This window comes from Natrix helvetica, assembly GCF_964273705.1.
Source record: "Natrix helvetica genome assembly, chromosome: 5".
NCBI classification, from domain to species: Eukaryota; Metazoa; Chordata; class Lepidosauria; order Squamata; family Natricidae; genus Natrix; species Natrix helvetica.
Genome location: NC_138551.1, coordinates 153037885 through 153061403, shown reverse-complemented (window position 1 = coordinate 153061403; position 23519 = coordinate 153037885). Strand labels below are relative to the sequence as shown.

Here is a 23519-nt window from a genome sequence, read left to right as displayed (position 1 = left end):
GTGGACTATGGACATTAAAAAAAAAATCAAATCATCTAATTGGCTGCAAGCCAAATTAAAAAACAAAGTGCTTACTCCTCCATCCGCCTGCAGATCAAAGCAAAATTAAGAGTAACGGAATCCTATTGTGCTCTTTATTGATTTTTCTCCTTCGTTTGATATTTCAATTCAGCTGCTGTTTAAAAAAAAAATGCAGGAAGCAGAAAAATATGACGTTTGTTGCAAGGTTTTTTAAAAAAAACTAATTTTGCTTCCCAAGTGAAATCTGCTAAATCCAATCCACATTGTGGTGGGTTTTCAGTTGATCTTTATCAGGATATATTACTAGCAGCGGATTCGGGTTCTGAGTTCGGGTTTTGAGTTCAATCAACTCAAAAGTTTGAAGCTAAGCATTTTTTTATTTTTCAATCCTGTCTTCCTCTTTACAAACCTCCCATTTCTTAGCTCTAGGCATCTCCTCTCGCATGGCAGAAACGGGAGCAGTTGTGATGGGGTTAAGCCGTATTGGGTTTACATTCCCTGCGCTTTGTGCCTGCTACAAGGGATCTACCCCTGTAACGTTGTAAGACGATTGGAATCTGATCTCTGATGGGAAACCTTGCGCGAAAGACAGACCAACGAGGAAAAGTCTTTTTCACAATAGTCAAAAGTAATCTGGTTTCGCTTTGTGACCTGGCTGGTCCCAAACCAGAGCTGAGGAGGAATGGCAATTGTGCCTCTGTACTCATTCTGCAGGAAATCCCAATTGAGTCCAAACGTTCTGTTGTTAAAGCAGGACGTTGAGTTTTGTCCCATTTTACGACTTGTTAAGCGAATCCCTGCAGCTGTTAAGCGAGTAACCTGGTTGTTAAGTGAATCCGGCTTCCCACGTTGACTTTGCTCGTCAGAAGTCGCAAAAGGGGATCACGTAACCCCAGGATGCTGCAACCGTCATAAATACAAGACAGTGGCCAAGCTGATTTCAATCATGTGACCAGGGAGATGCGGCAACCATCATAAGTGTAAAAAACGGCCCTGCCACTTTTTTTTAGTGCCATTGTAACTTCAAATGGTCACTAAGCAAACTGTTGTAAGTTGAGGACTAGCTGTACTTGTACATACCCAAAGAGTTAGCAGTTTGGAGTTAGTACTTTGTGCAAAAAGACGAAAATCTTCTGCGTAGTGAAATTCTAAGATCGGTAACTCAAATAAATGGGCATCCTTTTATTCCTAACAATTTTGTTGCAACTCAATTCTCTAAAATTTGCTTTTGGGGATGAGGTTTTCCTGTCCTTTCCCATCAGCGAAAAGCTGTAAAGTTGGAAACTTCCCTCTTTTATTTTATTTATTTACATTTCTTGAGTCCATAAACCGAGGCTGCCCTTTGACTTCACATGGGGTGACGATGCCAGAAATGGTAGAAGGCGTGTGGCTATGGATTTGACCTTTGGAGTCAGTGGGTGGGTTGGGAAGATACCAAAAGGGGTCTGATGCTTGTTTCTCAACACAAATGTATATTTTCCCCCCTTTTCCAGATGATCATGGGAACAGCAACGGAAGTCATGTAAAAATCTTTTTACCGAAAAAGCTCCTTGAATGTCTACCAAAATGTTCCAGTTTACCAAAAGAGAGACACCGTTGGAACACAAATGAGGTAGCTAAGAGAAAACCTTTTTGTTTTGTCATTTCACTGGCTGGTGTGTTGAAACTGTACACTTAACTGGAGTCAAAAATCACAATCAGAAATGTTCAGTCGCCCTCCGTTGCTGCTGATTTTGCCAATTTGGTTCCTTAGATGACAGGAAAATGATTTACTGTGAATTTTGAGAGAGGCAGAACGTAGCGTCTCTTTCCTTACGTTGGTTGGTATACCTAGCATTTTATTTCTTTCGCAGGTGCAGCTAAAATCTGTACAGTGAATGTTTGTACGTGTCAGAAATGAGTGAAAAAAGTAGCTTTGGTGCAGCCTTACCTCAAGTGTCAATTTGAAAAGGACCTGAATGTGCCCAAACCTCCAAAAATCATGGTCATTCCTGTCCCTAATGCTTAATAATCTTTTATTTAGAAATGTTTTTAATAACACATCTCTAAGTATGAAGATGGTCTTCCCAATCTAAGTGTCTTTGGTCTAGACCAGCGGTCAGCAGCTGGTGGTTCATGGACCACTGGTGGTCCGGAGAAAATGTTGATGGTCTGCAGAAAAATTATTTGCATTTTTTATATTGCACTAAATCAGGGGTCCTTAAACTACGGCCCCTGGGCTGCATACGTGCAACGAAGGCTTGCGTTGCTGCAGAGAGTCTCCCCTGGTCTTTTTGTGTGGGTTGGAGTGGGGCAGAAATTCCAACTCCTGGTGGGGGGCTTTGGGCGAAGGCTGGAGGAAGGTGTCGCTGGTGGCGAAGAACTGGAGGCCCTCGAGATTGCATTATGGCCTGGAACCGGCTGACCATTTCAGCCTGCTGAGTCCGTGGGATTTTAAATTATGAATTTAGGGGTCCCTGAGGTCCGAAAGGTTGGTGACCCCAGTTTAGACAGCTTTCCTTAAATCTCAGTCACTGTGACTCACCTAAACAAGGAGGCGAAAACTTTGCCAATAAATGCATGATCTTTAGCAGGTATCTTATTTTAAAAAGTAAGCTTCCTGTGTGAGGAATGAATATATACATATATTTGGGGGGGGGGGGGTTGCATCAGGAAATATTTGTCGGGCACGGAGTGAATGAAAGAGGATGCATTAACAAACGTGAGCACAACTGGTTTCCTTGAATTTGTGCCCTGTGTATTCATTTTTATTCAATTTTTTTTGAGAAGTAGCTTTGGGAAACGATTGTAGTTAGACCTCCTGCTGGCTGACTTTGTCTTTCTCGACAGACTTTCCAGGAGCGATCTTAGATTTCCTAAGAATCCGTTATTTTTGAAAGGTCATAAACTGATGTGACTAAGCGCCTCCTTGCCGAAGACCAAAATCCTCCATCAATCTGTTGGCAAAACGTGCTTGATTGTGTTCGGTTGTTCGCAACGAAAAACGAGAGGGGCTGCATGCTCCGTTGAATTCAGTGGAAGCCCACATAGTGGTGGTTGAAGGCAAAGCTTGTCTTGGCAAGAATTGGATCCATCCACTGATGTTTATAGCAACAACTACGTCCCGAGAGGTGGGGGGAAATAAATTGCAAGTTGTATTAAACCTTTTCACCGTTTTTAAGGTCGTGGCAGGAGATTAAGGGGAAGATTTCAAAAATGGTACAGGCATATCTGGCTCTCTGGATTCGGTTTGGTCCACATCCCTAGGAAAGGGGAACGGTGGCGCTGTGGTGTCACCAGGAACAATTCTCGTGTAATAATGCGCCGTGATTCCCGCTCTGGGAGAGAGATGCTCAGGAGCCTTCCATAAACCTGGGTTCAATGAACAGCAGCTCCTCCAAGGAATAGTAACACAACGCATCTTGATTTTGCTTTTGTCACTTTGTGTACAGGGTTTCCCCGAAAACAAGGCAGGGTCTTATTTTCTTTTGACCCCCCCCCCCCAAATAAGGCTTGGCCTTATTTTGGGGGAGGTCATTATTTTTGAGGTGTAGGAGGCGGCGAGCGTGGACACCTCATAGCTGCTGCTGTGTTGCAATATTTTCGGGGAGGGCTTATATTAACGCATGCGCTCAAAAACCCGATTGGACTTATTATCCGGGGAGGGCTTATTTTGAGGGGAACAGGATAATTGTGGGCAGGGTCCCTTGTTTTGAATCCTGGAACATAGGCCGAGTTTTATTCATTCTGAGCCTTGTGGAGACATCGATCCATCTCCAAAGTGGGCAGAAGCTCCTGTAGCAGGATGTGTCTGGGATCAGGATCATTTTCGTTCATTTCACCTGTTGCCATTCAGAGGGGCACGGGGTTTGTAGCTTCCTCGGGAGAAAAAACGTAACCCAGGAGTTGGCAATTAGTGCAAAATGGAGAAGGCCACCCAGGCCCTTGAAGGACGTAAGCCGACTCAGTCACAGAGCACCTATTTTTGCAAGCTGTACGCTGATTTTTCTCATAGATTTTGCTGATCGTTGTACTGGTTTCCATGTTCTGTGCAGGATTCTGGCTTTGGAATATTATAATAATTATAATTATATTTGACCTATACAGGATAAAGGCTCAGGATACCCAATCCCTTAAGTTGACCAACGGCCAGCTCTTTCTGACATACGACCCCATCTCCAATAATACCAGCCTCCCCCCTCCCCCCCACTTTAATCCCATTTGGGAACGTGGTTAAAACATGGCTTTTTTGGCAGACCTCTGTAGGCCCCTGTCTTCTTCCCTTCCCATCTAATCAGCAAAGGGCCACTTGAAACCTACGGGTGTTTTATGAGAAGTCCTGGGATTGTTGATAGTTTTATTAGTTTTGCTGATTTGATCGTGAACCACCTAGAGATATGTATAATTGTGGCGACACAGAAAATACCGTCCATAAACGAAGATCACGATTGGCTGAGGCAACTTTCTTTTAAATGGCTGGTGGAAATGCATAACTGATTGAAATGGAACTTCTTTTAAGTCAGGTGTGGTTCAAAATACCGCAAGCTCTGCCCTGCCTGGCTTCAAAACCGACCGACCTGGTCCTACTGAAATCAACACACAGTCATCTTCGTAGCCGGCCCGGCAAATTGGTGCCTTTCCATTTGGCACCATGTTCCTGGCGATTAAAAAAAAAAAAAAGAGAGAGAGAGAGAAAAGTGCCAAAGGGAAACCACTTGGATTTGATCTGGGCGTTATCGCTTTGATTTTGCAAACCTGCAAAATTATGCCGACGAAACGGCTCTCCTGGAGGAGCTGAGCGGTTGGAGGTTCCCGAAATACTTTTCAACGGCGGCGTTTCTTTCCGTCTTCCCAGGTGTTCCTAAATTGACAGGAATGGAGATTACCCAGGTTTAATCACAGGCACGCCCGTCTGTTGCAAAGTTGAGAGCCAGATAACAGGATGTACTACTACGGGGACCTCTCATCTTCCCAAAGCATCAAAGGCCCCCAGACTTTGAGAGGTGTGTAAGAGCAGCTAGTTACGCACCTCTTGAGCTCAGTAGTACGAGCAACACCTCCTGCTAGGCTCCCTTTGTTCACGTTGGAACTCGCGCGCTGATTTGTACTGCAGATAAAGCAGACTTTCTGCCGTTTATTTACACACACTGTAGGTAGATAAGTAGGTGGAGAGAGAAAGAGAGTTAGATTAGATAGAGAGATGGAGGGATGGAGGGATAGAGAGAGACAGATACATGTATTATGTGTGTATGTGTGTACAATGCATTCAGAAAGTATTCAGACCCCCTTCACTGTGGTCAATTTTGCTAGAGGGGTCTGAATACTGATGCCAATGTGATATTTCAGTTTTTTCTCTTTTTCATAAATTTGCAAACGTTTTTTAAACTTCTGTTTTCACTTTGTCGTTACGGAGTCACTGAGTGTAGATTAATGAGGGGGAAAAAAAGGAAATCCAACAACTCTAGAATCAGGCTGCACCATAACAAAATTGACAAAATTGACAGGGGTCTGAATACTTCCTGAATGCCCTCTGTGTGTATTCCTCGACTTATAGCCATTTGTTTAGTGACCGTTCAAAGTTACGACAACACTGGTCACATGGTCAAATTTCAGGTGCTTGGCAACAGACTCGTAGTTACGACCGTCGCAGTGCCTCCGAGTCACCTCCTGACAGGCAAAGTCAATTGGGGAACTTAACAACTGCATTACTAACTTAATAACCGCAGTTAATAACGGCGGCGAGAGCGGTCATAATATGGGACGAAACTCACTTCGCCACTGTCTCGCTTAGCGACAGAAATTTTGGCCTCAATTGTGGTCGTAAGTCGAGGGGCTACCTGTATCCCCCCCCCTCTTAAATATTCTAAACAGTTCTGTTTCCCTTGCCCGCTTTGTCCCCCTGCATCCAAAGTGCCTGGAATCCGGGTCCCTGGGTGAAGTTTGGATTGGCAATCCACCCTGATCCCCACAGGGCCTTTCATGGGTCTGGCATGCCACGCCAGCTGGCCTCTAAATGCCACCTGACTCTCCGGTGACACCGTTCTGCCTTATAAGCAGTATTTAACTGTTTTGTATGTATTTTATAACGTATTTTAGTGACTGTACACCGCCCCGAGTCCCTTTCGGGAGAGGGGGCGGTCTATAAATATGAATAATAAATAAATAAATAAAGCTGCGTAACAGGCCGAGCTGCTGCGGTGCTGGTGATGGAAAGGCCCAGAGGAAGTCAGCAGAAAAATACTGTAGCGGCAGCAAGAATCTCAATTAAAAGCTACTATTTGCCCTTTCTGGTATGGGCCAGCTCTTGTCAGATGGCCTGCCAGCGTAATTTTATCTGTGGCAACCCCCTCGGTGGAAGGGAGGTGGGGAAGCGGGTGACTTTGTCTAAATTAGCCTGGCCGCGTAATCTTTGTCCTCACGTCCTGTTTACGTCCGTCTGCTCCCTAATGAGCAAAAAAAATAAAGTAAAAAATAATAATAATAAAAACGAGCAGAGAAGCACCACATCATTCTTGTTCAATCAAATATAATAAGGCTATTTTACTGAAATCGCGAGGGGGTGGTGGGGGAAATGCCCTTGTTCTGTCCCACTGGTTTTGTGGAATATAAATCCCACGTGTGGCGTACTTAGCGGTCCAGCTGGGTGGGTTTTACGGATCTAAACCCACCAGGTTGAAAGTTGAAATAATTTCTTCTTCGATCCAGTCTTTTGAAGTTTGCTTTACAAAATAAAAATCCCTGTGCTGACTTTTTTTTTAATAGTTCAAACTTTTTCAAAGCACAGGATTGCATTCCAAGCATTTAAAAAAAAAATATTATAAAGTAGTTCCCAACTTTAGCGACCGCTCGAAGTTAACAACAGAGGAGAAAAATTACAGATTAGGGCAAGTAGGAAAGAAAACAATAAACGACATTAAAAATGGCAGCAAGAGGTCGTTTTAAAAACCGTTGCTTTGGTTTGAGAGCTCCAGAGATTTGACAAAAAGCTGAAATCTAGACGCCTTATTTAGAAAGAGTGCAGAGAAGAGCAGCAAAGAGGATTAGGGGATTGGAGGCTAAAACATGTGAAGAACAGTTGCCTAGTTTAATAAAAACAAGATCGGGGGGGGGGCATGATAGCGGCCTTCCAATATTTGAGGGGCTGCCCCAAAGAAGAAGGGGTAAGGCTGTTCTCCAAAGTACAAGGGCAAGAAGCAACGGATGGAAACTTAACCAAGGAGAGAAGCAAATTGGAATTTCTTAACAGTCTCCTGCTTGAGCAGGGGGCTGGACTAGAAGATCTCTAAGATCCCTTCCCGCTCTACTCTGATTGAAATGGTCTAGGGTCTCCTGCTTGAATGGGGGGGGGTATTGGACTAGAAGACCTCTGAGGTCCCTTCCCGCTCTATTCTGATTGATTGAAATGGTCTTGGGTCTCCTGCTTGAACAGGGGGGGGGGGTCAGACTAGAAGACCTCCGAGGTCCCTTCCATGAGTCTGCTCTGTTGGCCTCGCCATCCGTTTGTTGGTGGGAGCTAATGGTTAGTAAAGGATAGGAAAGACCACAAGGGAAAGCTGGTTAAAAGAGATAAGAACGGCAGTTGGTGACACAAACTTTGCACCGTTAAAAGCACAAAGTGAAGAGATTGATGGACGAGACAAATGGCATGATGGGAGGATCGCAACGAAGGCGGCAGGCAGGCAGGATCTGAATTTTTGGGGAGGAATAAACGTGGCCGTCTTGCAGTGAATGCTATGCCTAGCGACCAGGGGGGTAGCAAGGACATCCAAAACATTGGAAGAAGCTCCCTGTAATTCAAAGATAAAAAGAAAAGAGGCAAGGATAGAATTGGAAAGCAGCTGGATTAGAGAGGGGATTATCGCCATGAATGTTAAAATCGCAGCAGGACAGCGAGGCGGCGTAAATCATGTAGCCCCAAAACCTCTGATCTGAACGCTTAGCTGCCTTTGCTTGCTTCAAAAACGCTTTAAAAAAAAAATTAAAAACTCCAGCAAATTTCCTTGAGGTGCAGGAAATTCTGCATTCCCCTTGCGAATGCCTACATGACCCCAGCTTAAAGCTTTTATGGATTTTTCTGACACAGCAGCCAGCTGGCGGTGTCCTTGTCATGACCAGAGACACCGAAGTCTCTCTCTCTCTCTCTCTCTCTCCCCCCCTCGTTCTTAAATGCTGCTGAGTAATAGGGAGCTATTTTCACACCTTGCTGAATGAAATTCCCCTTCCTCAAATCCCACGCTCTGTCCTTCCGCTGGTTCAGAATTGGCTGTCCTGTATTTTGGCCCAATTTTTATACCTTGGCAATAAAATTTAGAACGGTGCAGAAGGTGAAGTCACTGTCGCCCCCATGCATAATCTGCTAAATTTATTGGGAATTGCAGGCAGGTTGCAACTGGCAAGTCTAGAGAAATGGAGCAGAGCTGGGCAGGCCGCAGGTAAGTCCTCGACTTACAACCCCAACGGAGCCCAAAATTTCTGTCGCTAAGGGAGACAATTGTTAAGTGAGTTTTGCCCCACCATTTCTTGCCACAGTCGTTAATGAATTGCTGTAGTTGTTAAATTAGTTGCACGGTCGTTAAGTGAATCCGGCTTCCCTGTTTGCTGGTCGGAAGGACACATGCAACCATCATCAATATGAGTCAGTTGTCAAGTGGGAAACATTTGATGATCTTGGTCCTATAAGTATCTCTAGAGTAGGAGTGTTGGGCAGGCCTTGGTTTTGTCTCGGTCAAGACAATGGGCATATGAATTCCCCCAGCCAGATTGAGAACAGGTCTTTTCCAGTTTAAAGAAAAGAAGCGGGGCAGCTTCCCTCCAGATGTTGTGAATGCTTCCAACACTGGACGCTTTTAGGAACAGATTGGACAGCCCCTTGTCTGAAATGGTCTAGGGCTGTGATGGCGAACCTATGGCACGCGTGCCACTTGTGGCACGCAGAGCCATTTCTCAGGGCACGCGAGGAATGCCCTGTCAGCTGGCCAGTGCGCATGTGCGTGCTGTCCAGCTGAGTTCACCTTTTTAAAAGCTATTTTTCGCCTTCCCCAGGCTCCAGAGGCTTTATAGGGGCCTGGGGAGGGCGAAAAGAGCCCCCCCGTCCCCCCGGAGGCTTCAGGGACCGTCCCTGAAGCCTTCGGAACGCTTAAAACCACCCTCCGGGCAAACCGGAAGTGACTTCCGGGTTGCTCGGAGGGTGGTTTTAAGCGTTCCGAAGGCTTCAGGGACCGTCCGAGGCTCCCCTGATGCCTTCGGAGCGCTTAAAACGACGCTCTGAGCAACCCGGAAGTTCCGGTTTGCTCGGAGGGTGGTTTTAAGCGCTCCGAAGGCTTCAGGGAAGCCTCCGGACAGTCCCTGAAGCCTCCGGAGGGCCTCCGGAGGGTCGGGGGGGCTCTTTTCACCCTCCCCAGGCTCCTATAAAGCCCCTGGAGCATGGGGAGGGCAAAAAAAATGTAAAAATGGGGGGTGGCCGCGCGTTTTGCGCGCATGCGCACTGGGGTGGTCGCGTGTTGCATTATGGGTGTGGCACGCCCGCACTCGACCCCCCTGCGCTCCTCCCACTTGTGGCATGCGAGCCAAAAAAGGTTCGCCACCACTGGTCTAGGGTCTCCTGCTTGAGCAGAGGGTTGGACTAGAAGACCTCCAAGGCTCCTCCCAGCTCTATTCTGATTGATTGAAATGGTATAGGCTCTCTTGATTGAGCAGGGGGTTGGACTAGAAGACCTCCGAGGTCCCTTTCAGCTCTATTCTGATGGATTGATATCGCAAAATGAGTGGCGGATCCTCATAGGCTCTTCCCGAAAACCGGATTTAATAGCCATTGTGCTCAAACCCAATCATAGTCTGGCTGACAGATGTGGGCAAAAAGTTCTGTTCCAAGTGCGGGCTCTTCTCTCATCCCATGGGGCTAAATAAATCTCCCAATTTAATGTGTGAGATTCTCATCATCTCCTCGTTTTTTTGAGGGGGAAAAAAACCCCCCAAAATTGGAAGGCCAATTTGGAGTTGCCAGGGGCAGGGCGCTCCAGAGTGAGAGATGATTAAATTTAGAGCAGTTACTTAAACAGGAAAACTGCAATTGGCTTCACCAGGACACGCAATGAGCAGCCTTCTTCCCACCCCAAAGCGTCTCTATTGAAAACAATTTACATACATCAGATTGCCTTTTGTCTCCTAAGTGTTCTCGGAGTTGAATGGAAGAATTTCAAGTTTCTAATTCAGAATAGAGCCAGAAGGGACCTCGGAGGTCTTGTAGACCAACCCCTGCTCAAGCAGGAGACCCTAGACCATTTCAATCAGTCAATCAATCAATCAATCAATCAATCAATCAGAATAGAGCTGGAAGAGATCTTGGAGGTCTTCTAGTCCAGCCCCCTGCTCAAGGAGGAGACCCTGGATCATTTCAATCAATCAATCAATCAATCAATCAATCAGAATAGAGCTTGGAAGGGACCTTGGAGGTCTTCTAGTCCAACCCCTGCTCAAGCAGGAGACCCTAGACCATTTCAATCAATCAATCAATCAATCAATCAGAATAGAGCTGGAAGGGACCTTGGAGGTCTTCTAGTCTAGCCCCCTGCTCAAGCAGGAGACCCTGGATCATTTCAATCAATCAATCAATCAATCAATCAGAATAGAGGTGGAAGGGACCTTGGAGGTCTTCTAGTCCAGAAGACCTCCAAGGTCCCTTCCACCTCTATTCTGATTGATTGATTGATTGATTGAAATTGATTGATTGATTGATTGAAATGCTCCTGCTCAAGCAGGAGACCCTAGACCATTTCAATCAATCAATCAATCAATCAATCAATCAATCAGAATAGAGCTGGAAGGGACCTTGGAGGTCTTCTAGTCCAGCCCCCTGCTCAAGCAGGAGACCCTGGATCATTTCAATCAATCAATCAATCAATCAATCAGAATAGAGGTGGAAGGGACCTTGGAGGTCTTCTAGTCCAACCCCCTGCTCAAGCAGGAGACCTAGACCATTTCAATCAATCAATCAATCAGAATAGAGCTTGGAAGGGACCTTGGAGGTCTTCTAGTCTAGCCCCCTGCTCAAGCAGGAGACCCTAGACCATTTCAATGCATCAGAATAGAGCTGTCCCATTTTTCAGTGCTGTAACTCTGGTGACTAAATGAACAGTTGTTAAGTGAAGGACTAGCTCTGTTCTGTGTTTCTGGTGCAGATCTGTTTTATTCCGGACCGGAAAGACAGACCGCAGCTAGTCCTTGACTTACTGCCATCCATCTAGTGACCGTTTGAAGTGGTGCAGCCTCACAAGTTGCGGTCTCTGGAGTGATGCTCCTCTTTCGAAGGCTATTTTAACTTTGATGATAACTCCCCTCTGTCCCAGGGGTCAGCCTGGCTGTTTAAGGAGCGTGAAGCTCTCTCTGGAGAGGCTCCTTTTAGCAGGTATCTGTACACAGGTATATAAAGATATAAATATATAAAGATATAAAGATATAAATATAAATGTTTTCATCTCTTGGCAGGAACCACTTATTTTCTGCTTTTTCCTTCCCTGCTGGTGGGTATATTTAGAATGGTTGGATTTTCTTTTCAGAAATCAATTACCGTCTCTTCTTTGATGGGCTCTTTCCTTTGTGCTGTTCTCTCTCTCTCTCTCTTTCTCTCATTCTCTTTCTCATTCTCTCTCTCTCATTCTCATTCTGTCTCTCATTCTGTCTGTCACTTTCTCTGTCATTCTGTCTCTTTCTCTCTCTTTCTCTATCACTCATTCTCTCTCATTTTGTCTCATTCTGTCTCTCATTTTCTCTCTCTCTCATTTCCTCTTTCTCATTCTCTCTCTTTCATTCTGTCTCTCTTTCTCTCATTCTCTCTCTCTCTCCCCCTCCTTCGCTTCTTATGATGCCTTTGTTTCTCCTGTGATGTCCCCCTTTGGAAGGCCATCAAGAAAGAGAGAAAAGGCAACTTGGGAACCCTCCTATTCCTTATTCCTGATCCATTTGATAAGTGAGCCAGTTTATCTCTGCGCCTCGTTTGGCCAAGCAAGAGGCTTTCAAAAGACTTTTTTTTTTTTTTTTTTTTTTTTTTTATTAAAAGAGTTTTGTACAAACAAATTTTCCCCCTTTTCACCCCCCCCCCTCCATACAATATAAATCTCATACAAATGCTATACCCCCCCGCAAAAATTCACATTCAAATATTATACCAAACACTTTACCCCCTCCCCACCCCCCATCTTAAAATAGATTACTCATAACCCCTCTCCTCCCAACAAAAACTATAGAGATTAGTCTTAAATTAATAATAACACATTGATCATTTTCTAAGCTAATTTAACATCTATAACTCTTAATATAAATTTCTCTTAGCCTAACAATGTTTCATTAGTCCCATCTTCTAATTTATTCATACATATATATTGCCCCACCCTCCACCCTAACCCTCCCCCACCTCCCGCACAAACCCACCCCCCTGACTTCCGCTGTATACCACTCTAATAATTCCAAACATCCCATATACTATTTACTCTGATCATCTACGGTCTAAACATTCTTACCTAAAGGCTAGATAATAACTCCTAGTCTGGTATTTATTCTGTATATAATCAATCCATTTTGCCCATTCCTGTGTGTAATCCTCCTGTTTCTGAGCTTTTAAGAAAGCTGAAATTTTTGCCATTTCAGCGAACCCCGCCACCTTCTGAATCCATTGATCAATTGTTGGCAAAAAATCTTTTTTCCAATGTTGCGCAATCAACAACCTAGCTGCTGTAACCATATACAAGGCCAATTTTGTTTCCCCTTTGGTAAAATCCTTAACTATACCCAATAAAAACATTTGTGGAGTGAATTGTATTCTTTTCTTAAATACATTCTGCATAACCCACCATATTTTTATCCAAAAAGCTTTAACCTTGTTGCAAGTCCACCATACATGAAAAAAGGTAGCATCTAGACACCCGCATCTCCAACATTTTGGTTGAACATTTGGGTACATGCATGATAATTTTTTAGGATCTAAATACCATCTGTAAAACATTTTATAAAAATTCTCCCTTAAATTCTGTGACTGTGTAAATTTAACATTCTGAACCCATATTTTTTCCCACGTTTCCAACATAACCACTTCCCCAAAATTCTGAGCCCATTTAATCATACAATCCTTAACCAATTCACTTTCTGAGTCTCTTTCTAACAGTACATTATATATTCTTCAAAAGACTTTTTTTAGGGGGGAGGGGAGGGTAAAAATACCGGGTAAAGGATCAAAAACCTCTACGACATTTCTTTCTTTCTTTTTTAACTTCCTTAAATGCTGATTTTCACAGCAGAAACCTTTTAGATCGCAGGAGTAGTTAATTGCTGTTTCTGCCTTGCAGAAAAGCAGGATAAACATTAGGATAAAGCCCAGCTTTAGCACTGCCTCTTTGCCAATTTGGATTTTTTTTATTTGTTTTATTTTTTTCATCTTTCTGCCAGCGTTTTTGGGAGGTGCTTGCTTAGAAGTAGGGGCAGGTGCAATTAATTTTCCAACTGAGGAATTTCTCCTTCTTTTTCTATGAATCGAGTATTCACCGTTCGATGGGAAATAATTGCTATGCCAGATATAAAAGTAACAGAACAAAATAACAGGGGTCTTCAAAATGTACTGCTTTCCTCCATAGTAGGATAATTGTGAGACAAACATTGGGGTGGCGGGGGGTAGATGGGGGTAGATACGGCGCTTTGTAAAAAATTTGGCCTAATACAGGTAGTCCTCGAGTTACGACTGTCTGTTTAGTGACCGTTCAAAGTTACAACGGCACTGAAAAAGTGACTTTGGACCGTTTTCCGCATTTGTGACCGTTGCAACATCCCCGTTTGGTCACGTGATCAAAATTTGGATGCTTGGCTCCAATTTATGATGATTGCAAGGGTCCCACGGGCTCGATCCCCTTTTGTGACGTCCCGATGAGCAAACTCAACATGGAAGCCAGATTCGCTTAACGACCTTGTGACCAACTTAACAACCAAAGAGGAAGACTTAACAACTGTGGCAAGGAAGGCCATGAAATGGGAGAAACCCTTGCTTAGCGACAGACATTTTGGGCTGAGTTGTGGTCATAAGTCAAGGACTGTGCCTGAGTTAAGGCGCACAACTCTGTATTTGTACATCTATGTCCATTCAAAACAGAGAAGTTAAAGGAACAAAGCCAAGATCTAGGAGTTTATGATGGCCCAAGGAATCACTCGATAAAATGTGGGAAAATTAAAAGATTTTATGAACTTCTATAAATTAATGTTTGGGGTTGTTGTTTTTTAATGCCAGCAACATGGAAAAGCTTGGCCTATAGAACAGGCCATCCTTGACTTAAACCGTTTGTTTAGTGGCCAAAGACTACAACAGCGCTAAAAAAAATTCTGTGACTTACGACTGTTCCTTGCACTTACGACCACCTCAACATCTCCATGCTTCATGGAATCGATATGTGGGCACTTGCTAACTCTTAGCTAATTTGCTAACTGGCAAAATGTTCTGATTCATCTCCCCAAACATGACACGCCCTCTGTAGTTGGAGCAATGATTCCTTTATTAGCTCTCTCTCACCGCAGGCTAACACCCCCATCCTGCCAGGAAATGAGCAGTTGTCTGCCACATCTATTCATCTCCGCCCCCTGCCTTTGATCCCCAGAGCTAGGATGGGGCTTCGCTAGCAGCTGTGGTTTTTCCATGTCAAGGACCGGCCCATAGATTTCCACTGCTCTCCTCTCCTCTCTGCCTTCTGTGCATCTGTGTGTCAGGCACTGGACCCAGCTGTTCCTCCTCTTCTTCATCAGCCACCTCCAGAGCTGGGGGCTGTTGGCTCTCCATCTGAGGGCTGACGGACGTTCCAGGCTCCGCCTATGTCTCTCTCTCTGCCAGCTCCATTCCCTCTTCCCCCTCGGAGCTCTCAGCTTGCCTTGAGGCTGACCCTCATTCCCACGCCTTCTCCTCTTCTTCTGATTCGGCTGCCGACAGGCCACAGTCCAAATATTTACGCCGGTCTCAGCGTCCTGGGGACACTAACCATTTGCAATCGTCATTTGCAAAACTGGGCTGCGTCTCACTTAACAACTTCCTGGCCCAGGGATGGAATGTCTGTCCCAACCATGGCCACAAGCCGAGGACAACCTGCAGCGCCGTTAATGGCTGGCGAAGGACTCCGTGGGGGGTTAGAGGCCGTTCGCCCGGGCCTGCTGATGGCTCCTTTCCCCTGACGCTATTTATAGATTACGGCTGGATCATTCATATTCCATTTGTAAAAGCATCCTATAAAAAACGCAGCCTCCTTCGTCTTGAGCCAAGCCCAATTAATCTACATCTTTGAAACGGTCTCGTCTTCCAGTAGCCGCCCGTCCTCTTTCTTCAAATATTGATAAAGCTGCCTCTTAAGGCATCAAATGCCTTCTAAGGTGGCGCCTTCCACCATTTACCCGGCTTGGAAAGAATGATTTCAGAAACAATATATTTATAAACAAACAGGATTGGAATCGTACGAAGGAACCAAAAGCCGTAGTTTAAAAAAAGAAGAAGAAGAAGAAGAAGAAGCTTGCCGGCGGGCACAGAATAATTTAAAACCAGCAGAGCCAGAAGACTGTTAAAAAACCCAAAACCCATTGAAACAAGTGAAATCGATGGGATTACGGCACTTTCCCTTGCCAAATCCAATCGGAAAAGTGGTCAGAACGGAAGATTAGAACACGATCGTAATGAACGTCAAAAGCTATAGCTCACATCCAGATGAATTTGATTTTTCAACGCACGTTTTGTCCTCTCCCTTCTTCCTTGCAAATCTGAATCTTCTCCCTTTCTCCTGCCCTAACCTCAGGGTTCATTTGCTTCCTACGGCGTTCTCCTTGTTCTTACAGCAAAGCTTGTCCAACCCTAATGTGTGTTGTGGCCCACCAGAAGCCTGCAGAGCCGGCGGAAGATTCGGAGAGCGAGGAGGTTGGGGAGGAAGATGGGCCAGTCCTGGAGTCTGGGGAAGTCTCGGGCGAGGGCTCTGTGTCGGAGGCAGAGAGGGGGACGGGGCCGTCTGACAGTTATCAGCTGCCTTTAGAGCAGTGGTAGTCAACCTGGTCCCTACCGCCCACTAGTGGGCATTCCAGCTTTTATGGTGGGCGGTAGGGGTTTGCTGTAACTCTGCTTTATAAATTTTATAAACTAAAGTTACTTCCCTACTTTATATATCACCATTACTGTGGAACTGGTGGCCGGTTAGAAAGTTTTACTACTAACAGAGATACAAAAGTGGGCGGTAGGTATAAAAAGGTTGACTACCCCTGCTTCAGAGTCAGGCATCAGTGAGGCAGAGGAACAGCTGGAGCCTGTTCCCAGTGTGCGCATGGGCAGAGTGGGCAGACAAACAGCTAAAGAACAGAGGTTGACTTGGGAGGAAGGCCACAGGTGGACGATGAAGGGCCCCTCCCTGAGGGAATAAAAGAGGAGCAAAAGGGGAGTGGAGCTTGCAGGAGACCGTTAGTTCGCTTCATTGGTTTGGAGACTCCTAGTCGAGTCCTTCAGATCTCGGCCTGGCAGCTCTCCAAGCCAGAGAAGGTCTGTGACCGTAAATCCTCCCTGGAAAGACTTTGCTGGAGGTGAAGGAGCAGAATTCACAGTCAATTAATAAAAGAGGTTTTTGTCGGGAGAACAAGGAGTTGGCTTCAGGCTCTCGGGAAGAAGCCTCGGTCCGAACAATGTGACTAGGTTTTTCTTCTTTCTGTTTTTTAGCCAGCTTATCACAGAGCCTGACCCTGGTTTGGGCTGAGAAGGCAATGGCTTGCCCATGGTTATACCGTTGACTTCCATAACTAAGGGGAGATTAGAACTCGAGTCCTCCGCTCCTAGTCCAAAGCCTTCACACCCACACCCTGCTGGCTCTTTTGAATATTATATACCGAACTGTCTGTGGTAATAACGAATCTCATAATGTCTCATGCTTGCTACTGTTGCGTTAAAAGTATTTAGTGACCTTTCAAAGTTACCATGGCACCTGACCATTGCAGCAATCCCCATGGCCAAAATTCGGATGCTTGGCAACTGACTCGTATTTGTGACAGTTAAGTGTCTCGCCTAGCGGCAGAAATTTTGAGCTCCATTGTGGTCGTAAGTCGAGGACTTACCTGTCTACGTAAATGCGTAAAATCCCAACAAAATAGACCGATAAAATACCAGTTTGATACCTGAAAATTCATCCCGGAGTGGAAGATGTTTATTTTTCTAAGGTACATTGAGGCCCAGATTCCGCTTGAGCGAAGAAGCTGCCTGAACATAAATAGCCGTTTTGCGGTGTGGCACAATTATTTGGAGAGGTAGGGGACTCCGCTTAACTGGATTTGTTCACGCGGGGAGTAGAACTCCATTTCTTTACGACGCTTTAATTTGGATTCTTGCAGCGAGCGGGAAGATTGAGCCTCCGTGCTTCAGTGCTTTCCCGGGTTTGCTGCTCTCCCTTGTGTGAGCCCAGCTCCGGCAGTCTTGAACCCTCATAGTCTGGGGGCTGGTTATAACGGGTGTGGAAAGCTTAACACTTCTAGTGAGGCCACACCCGGAGTACGATGCCTGCGGTCCCAAAAAGAGAGCGCAGAGAAGTGCAAGAAAGAAGATGAGCGGAAACGTAGAAGAACAATTAAGGCAACTAGACATGTCTAGTTTCAGGAAAAGGACCAGGGGGACATGATAGCATTTCCCCCCATTATTTGAGGGACTACCACAGAGAAGAGGGGGGTCCACTTATTTTCCAAAGCACCCCAAGGCAGGAGAAGAAGCAACGGATGGAAACCCATCAAGGAGAGAAGCAACCTGGAATTGAAATTCCCTGACGGTGAGAATACTTAAATCAGTGGAATGGCTTCCCTCTAGAAGTTGAGGCTGCTCCAACACTGGGGGTCTTCAGGAGACAGAGGGTCTCTTGCTTGGCCAGTGGGTTGGACTAGAAGACCTCCGAGGTCCCTTGCAACTCTGTTATTCTGTGACCCCAGATCAACTAATTTGTGGAACAGCTTGCCTTCAGAAGCTGTGAGTGCTTCATCACCCAGAGGCTTTTAAGAAGAGACTGGGGAACCATTTGTTTGGAATGGTGTAGTAGGGTCTCCTGCCCGAGCAGAGGGTTGGACTAGAAGACCTCTAAGGTCCCTTCCAAACTGTTATTCTGTCATTCTGATCTCACGTTGCAGAATGCTGGCCTTATTTATTTATCTATTATTTACTTGACATCTTATCTTGTACCTGTTTTAGATTCTTTTCCTGAGTGCTCAGAGATGACAGGTAAAACTAATGCAACAATAATAATTTAATTAAAAAATGTCAGGAAGGTAAAACCAGCGGCTTGACGGGTTTAAGTGTTTCGCCTTTAGAAACGGTGCACGCAAGGAGAGCTTCCTTCACCGTGAGCGGTTTTTCCAGACCTCTCGACAAAATACAGTTTGATGGGCCTCAGAAGTAGCCTTCCCAGGCGACCCAGACATAGTTTGACGTCTCGGCATCAGATGGTGACACAGGGACTCTTTTGTCTGGATTATTTGACAAGGCTCTGGCTTTGTCCAGAATTTAAAACAGGGAAAAAATTGGGGAAAAATAAAATCTGGTGGAAATCGTTGGATCCCGCCAGAGATTCTTTTAAAAGAGCTTTTAATGGCGCTTTGAAATGACTTGGTTTGCCTTGGATTTCGGCTGCCTCCTTTCTCCACGGAGGGCGCCTTATAAGTAATAAAATCCTCTTTTATTTTTGCACTTTGGCCTGAAAATCCAACCAGGACTTTGGCCTTTGGCGCTCGGAGCGAGACTCCTCTGGGTTTATGAGGCCTTGATTTATATTTTCAAGTACAGGCAGTCCTCGACTTACCACAGTTCATTTAGTGTCTGTTCAAAGTTACAACGGCTAAAAAAAAAAGGGACTCAGTACCGTTTTATCACACTTGCGTCACATGATCAAAATTCTGACGCTTGGCAACTGGCATGTACTTATGACGTGCGTGTGTGTGTGTGAGACGTGATCCCCTTCGCCGACCCCCGGATTCCCTTAACCGCCCTGTGACTAGCTTAACGACGGCAGAGACCCCCCCCTAACAACGGCGGCAAGGAAGGTCATGAAATGGGGGGGGCGCAAAACTCCGAGCCAATGTCAAGGTCTTGGCCATGGAAACACAATGAATCCGTTATCTTTCTAAGTGGGTTTACTGGGGAGAAGATAGCATATTATGTCATCTCTTACGGGGTGTTTAACACACACACACACCCCGGCCTGGCCAAGGTGACCCAGCCGATGGCGGTTGCGTGTCCCCCCTCACCTTGCTTTCCCCGGTTGGTCTAATTTCCTGGCTCTTCTTTTCAGAGCCGCGGATGCAATACAAAACACTGACAAGCCTGATGGGATATTGATTCTTCCTTTCTGTAACGTTGAAAATGGCTCGCACGCCTCCCAGCGCCAACCACCTACGACAGCCACCCTGCGAGACGAGGGCGTTTTGTGTGCGTGTGTGTGTGTGTGCAGAAACTGAAATGAGGGAGGGTTTAAATTCCTCTTCCGGGAGGACTGGGGTTGGGGGGGGGCATTGTCATGGGGGGGAGCGTGCAATCCCTCCTTCCACCCCCCCTCCATCTCAGACAGGCATTTCCAAGAAATTAGCCCGTTCTTCTCCCCCCCCTCCCCCCCCCCCGGCTGCAAATGATCTTAAACGAATTTAGATTAAGGGATGGGGTCATGTGTGGGGGATGGGTTGCTGTTGAACCTTCATTTATTTATTCCCCCCCACCCACCCCGGGCCTTTTGAGAGACCGGACTCGATCGAGAGAATGCGAATATGATGCCCGAATTATTAAATATATATATTTATTTGATATATTTAATTATATATATATATATATATTTTAAAAAGATCCGATCATAGTCATTGCCACCAGAAAGGTGAACAGTGGAATAACGATGGTCTAATCATCTTGCATCCATAATAGCCTCTCCTGGCCAACGATGGTGTTCTTTTTTTTATTTAATAAAGCAGGTAATTGGTGCAGGTGTAAAATAAGTCCTTATTATTTCGAGATAGGCAGCGTTTCGTCCTTAAAAGGCATAATTTCACATTTGTACGGCCGCCCGCTCGGAATGACGAGCTCCCCTCTCCCCCCCCCCCAAAAAAAAACAGAGAGGGGAGAGGTGGCCCCTATTGCTTGTACACTTACAGGGTGGGGGTGGGGGTGTCTTGAACGCTGGCGGAGTGGGGGGGTCCTAAAACCCCTAAAATCTCGAATGCTTTCCTCCATTGATCCTGGTTTGATGTCTGTCACGTGATTTTGATGCCCAGTAGGGAAGCTGTCTCTCGAGAGGAAAAGGGAGCTGTTGCCCTGCAGGGATGCCCAAACCACAACACCTGTGTAGGTGCACGCATCTCCTCGCACCAGAGCGCCTGGAGACTAGATTGCTACGCGCGCATGTCTCTTTTTTTGGCTCTCTTTGGGGCCATTTTTGGGCTGTTTTGGGGCTGTTTTCAGGCCGTTTTTCAGGCTGTTTTGGGGCTGTTTTTTACGCTGTTTTGAGGCCGTTTTTCGGGCTGTTTTGGGGCCGTTTCGGGGGCCATTTTCAGGCAGTTTTTTGGGCGTTTCAGGCCATTTTTGGGGCCGTTTTCAGGTGCTCCTGAGCTCGTGAAGACCAGCTGCCTGGTGTGCTGGAAACCAAAATAGCAGCTGGTGATGGCGCACATGCTTACCGAGAGGGCTCTGCATGCCACTTCCGGCACGCGTGTCATAGGTGTGCCATCATGGCCATAGTGGGTCTAAGCTAAGGGGAGCACAGATTAAAAGGAGGTTGCATCCAGTGTGCAGCCTGTGCAGAAGTCTTGATCCGCAGTTCACAAAACCAGAGCCAGAAGGAGCCTTAGAGGTCACCTAGTCCAACCCCCTTCCTCAGTGCAATCGGAGGCCACCCGGCTTGCCTCTGAGGAAGGTGGACACCTTCCTAATGTGTCCATTGCACATTATGCGCACCTTCAACCACAGGCCAGGTTGTCCCTGGTGATGCAGCAGGCAAGGGGCTGGAGTAGGTGACCTCTGAGGCTCCTCCTGGCTCTGCGTTCGTGACCTGTTGAATCAAAGCTTGCGGGGTTTGGTTTTTGGAAATTGCTCACCTGTCCTTGTCTAAGAGTTGTAAAGGAGTTGAGATTTTCCAACGAAACATCAATGAACTTTAATATTTACGCCAAATTGGCCCTTTTTCTTCTCTTTCTTTCACCAAGCGTTCAGTCTGCCCGTACAAGGCCCACACTTCATAGGATGCATTTTTCTCCCCCATTTGTGGGGCGTTGCAGCCAGCCGTGGTTTATCTCCCCCCCCTCCCCCTTCTCCGATCTGATAAAGTGATTCTTAAAAACCTTTATGGCTTAGAAACATCCAGAAAATGGGAAAGAATAGTGAAATGTTTCTGATTAGGAGACGCAGAGCCAGCCGTCCTTCGCTTTTCGTCAGTCCGGATTTCAAATCACTTTAAGATCCTCTCGTAGTGATCACAATTTTTAAAGACCATTTTATTGTACAGTTAAATTGGTGCTTAAGCACTAATTTATAATTTATGTTGGCATTGATAACGTTGGCTGTATTGAAAGCGGCCGGATCAAATAACTGCTGGATGCTAGATTTCTTTTAAATTTCTTTTTTTTAAAAAGGCGGGGGGGGGGGGGAATAAAACAAACCTGGTTTAGCAGGTCTGAATTCACACGCAGGGCGTTAAAGCCGTAATGTTAGTTAGTTTATTTCTGGTTTATTTGTGAATTTGAGTGACTTGGGTGTTATTATGAAACAAAGATAAATTGTTCAACATTTGTAGGGCTTGGGCCCAATTTCTCAATACAGCTAGTCCTCGGCTTACGGTGGTTCATTTAGTGACCGTTCGAAGTTACAACGCCACTGAAAAAAGTGACTGACCTTTATTCACACTTACGACCGTGTCAGCATCCCTAGAGTCACGTGATCAAAGTTCAGACGGTCGGCCACCGGCTCGTATTTATGACGGTCGCAGCGTCCCAAGGTCACATCATCCCCTTTTGTGACCTTCTGACAAGCAGAGTCAGCGGGGTAGCCGGATTCACTTAGCGACCGTAAAGTGACTCACTTTAACAACTGTAAGGATTCCCGTAACAACGGTGGCCAGGAAGGCCGTAAAACGGTGCAAAAAAAAAATTTATCACTTGACCAACGTCTCGCTTATCAGCAGGAGTTTTTGGCCTCCATTCTGTGCCATAAGCCGAGGACTATCTCTATAATGGTTTGTCTTTTTCGGGCACGGTTAAAACGTAGCTTCGTTTAATTTTTTAAAATCCAGCATTTAATTCCTGTTCTAGCTGTTCTGCATTGCATTATAATTTTTTCTCCCCAGGGTTTTAATTCGAAGACAATAATAGAAAAAAAAATCAACTTCTGTGACATTTTTCTCACCATCTCCCCCATTAGCTTTTCCTGCGTTATTATTATTATTATTGTTATTGTTATTGTTATTGTTATTATTATTTTATTTTATTTTATTTTATTTTATTATTATTATTATTTTCTTATGTTGCTGAGTGGAAGGTGACTGTATTTACTGTTTGCATTGTTTCGTTTTGCAGTAAAATGGAATTGTGCGGGTTGCTTAGTCTTTTTCACTCATTGTAGCTCCTTTGTTTTGCAGAGATCTTGACGCAGCCGCCATTTTGGAATTCTTTTTAATTATGTGACCCTTCACCTTTGATCCCCTGACCTGCATTATCTTGGTAACCATTTCATTTTTTAATTTAATTTTTCATATATTTTTTATTTATTTAAATATTTTCTTTTCGTTTGGTTTGGTGTGTAAGCTTTGTAACATTTCACCTTCTTAAACTGTAACATTCTTTGACGTCCCTAAATATAAAATACTCTTGTTTTGCCTGTAAATGTTGTAAATGTGTTTAGTCTCATTTTACTTTGATTAAAATTCATTTCGAGTTTTCTTTTTAAAAAAAAATATACCAGTTCTCATTTGTTTTTATTTTGATGTTTAACAATGTGCAAGCGTTTATCCGTTGTGTTACTTTTTGTTTTCTAGCTCTGTGTTTCCAAAACATTTATAAACTAACAGTCACTTTATTAAAAGAGTTTTAAAAATCTTCATTTTCTTTCTTTCTTTTTTTTCCCCCTTTACCCCCAATTATGTGTTAGCAGTCATAACTGAGCCAAAAACAGCCAACTACGATTGTGTTTTGACATGTCATTTCTATTTCCAGTAGTTTCTTTATTTGAGGCCACATTATTCCATTGCAAGTTGAATTTCGGTAAAATGTTGTATGTGGGAACGTGTTCCTCCTTTAATTAGCCTCCCTTTTCATTTAATTAGCCTCCCAAATCATCTTGAAAATAACAAATTCCCGATGCAGAATAAATACGCTTATTTAGTAGAATACCATCCTTGATTTCCAACCATAATTCAGCCCCACATTTTTGTTGCTAAGTGAGACGGACCGTTGTTCAGTGAATTTTGCCCCATTTTACGACCTTCCCTGCCACGGAATCACCGCAATGGTTAAATTGGTCACAAGGT

The 23519-nt window shown here is 45.0% G+C and overlaps 1 protein-coding gene across 1 annotated transcript in view; it reads left to right on the top strand.

Moving 5' to 3' along the window:
• LOC309393775 (uncharacterized protein) overlaps positions 1 to 23088 on the top strand; it is a gene marked incomplete at its 5' end in the record, with an annotated part of 60686 nt that extends 37598 nt beyond the window's left edge. Inside the window, 2 exons of the mRNA XM_081956271.1 lie at positions 1515 to 1633; positions 22632 to 23088. Of these exons, the coding sequence (XP_081812397.1) occupies positions 1515 to 1633; positions 22632 to 22640 (128 nt within the window). The 3' untranslated portion in view covers positions 22641 to 23088. The remainder of the gene's footprint in view (positions 1 to 1514; positions 1634 to 22631) is intronic.
• Positions 23089 to 23519: the final 431 nt, after the last annotated feature.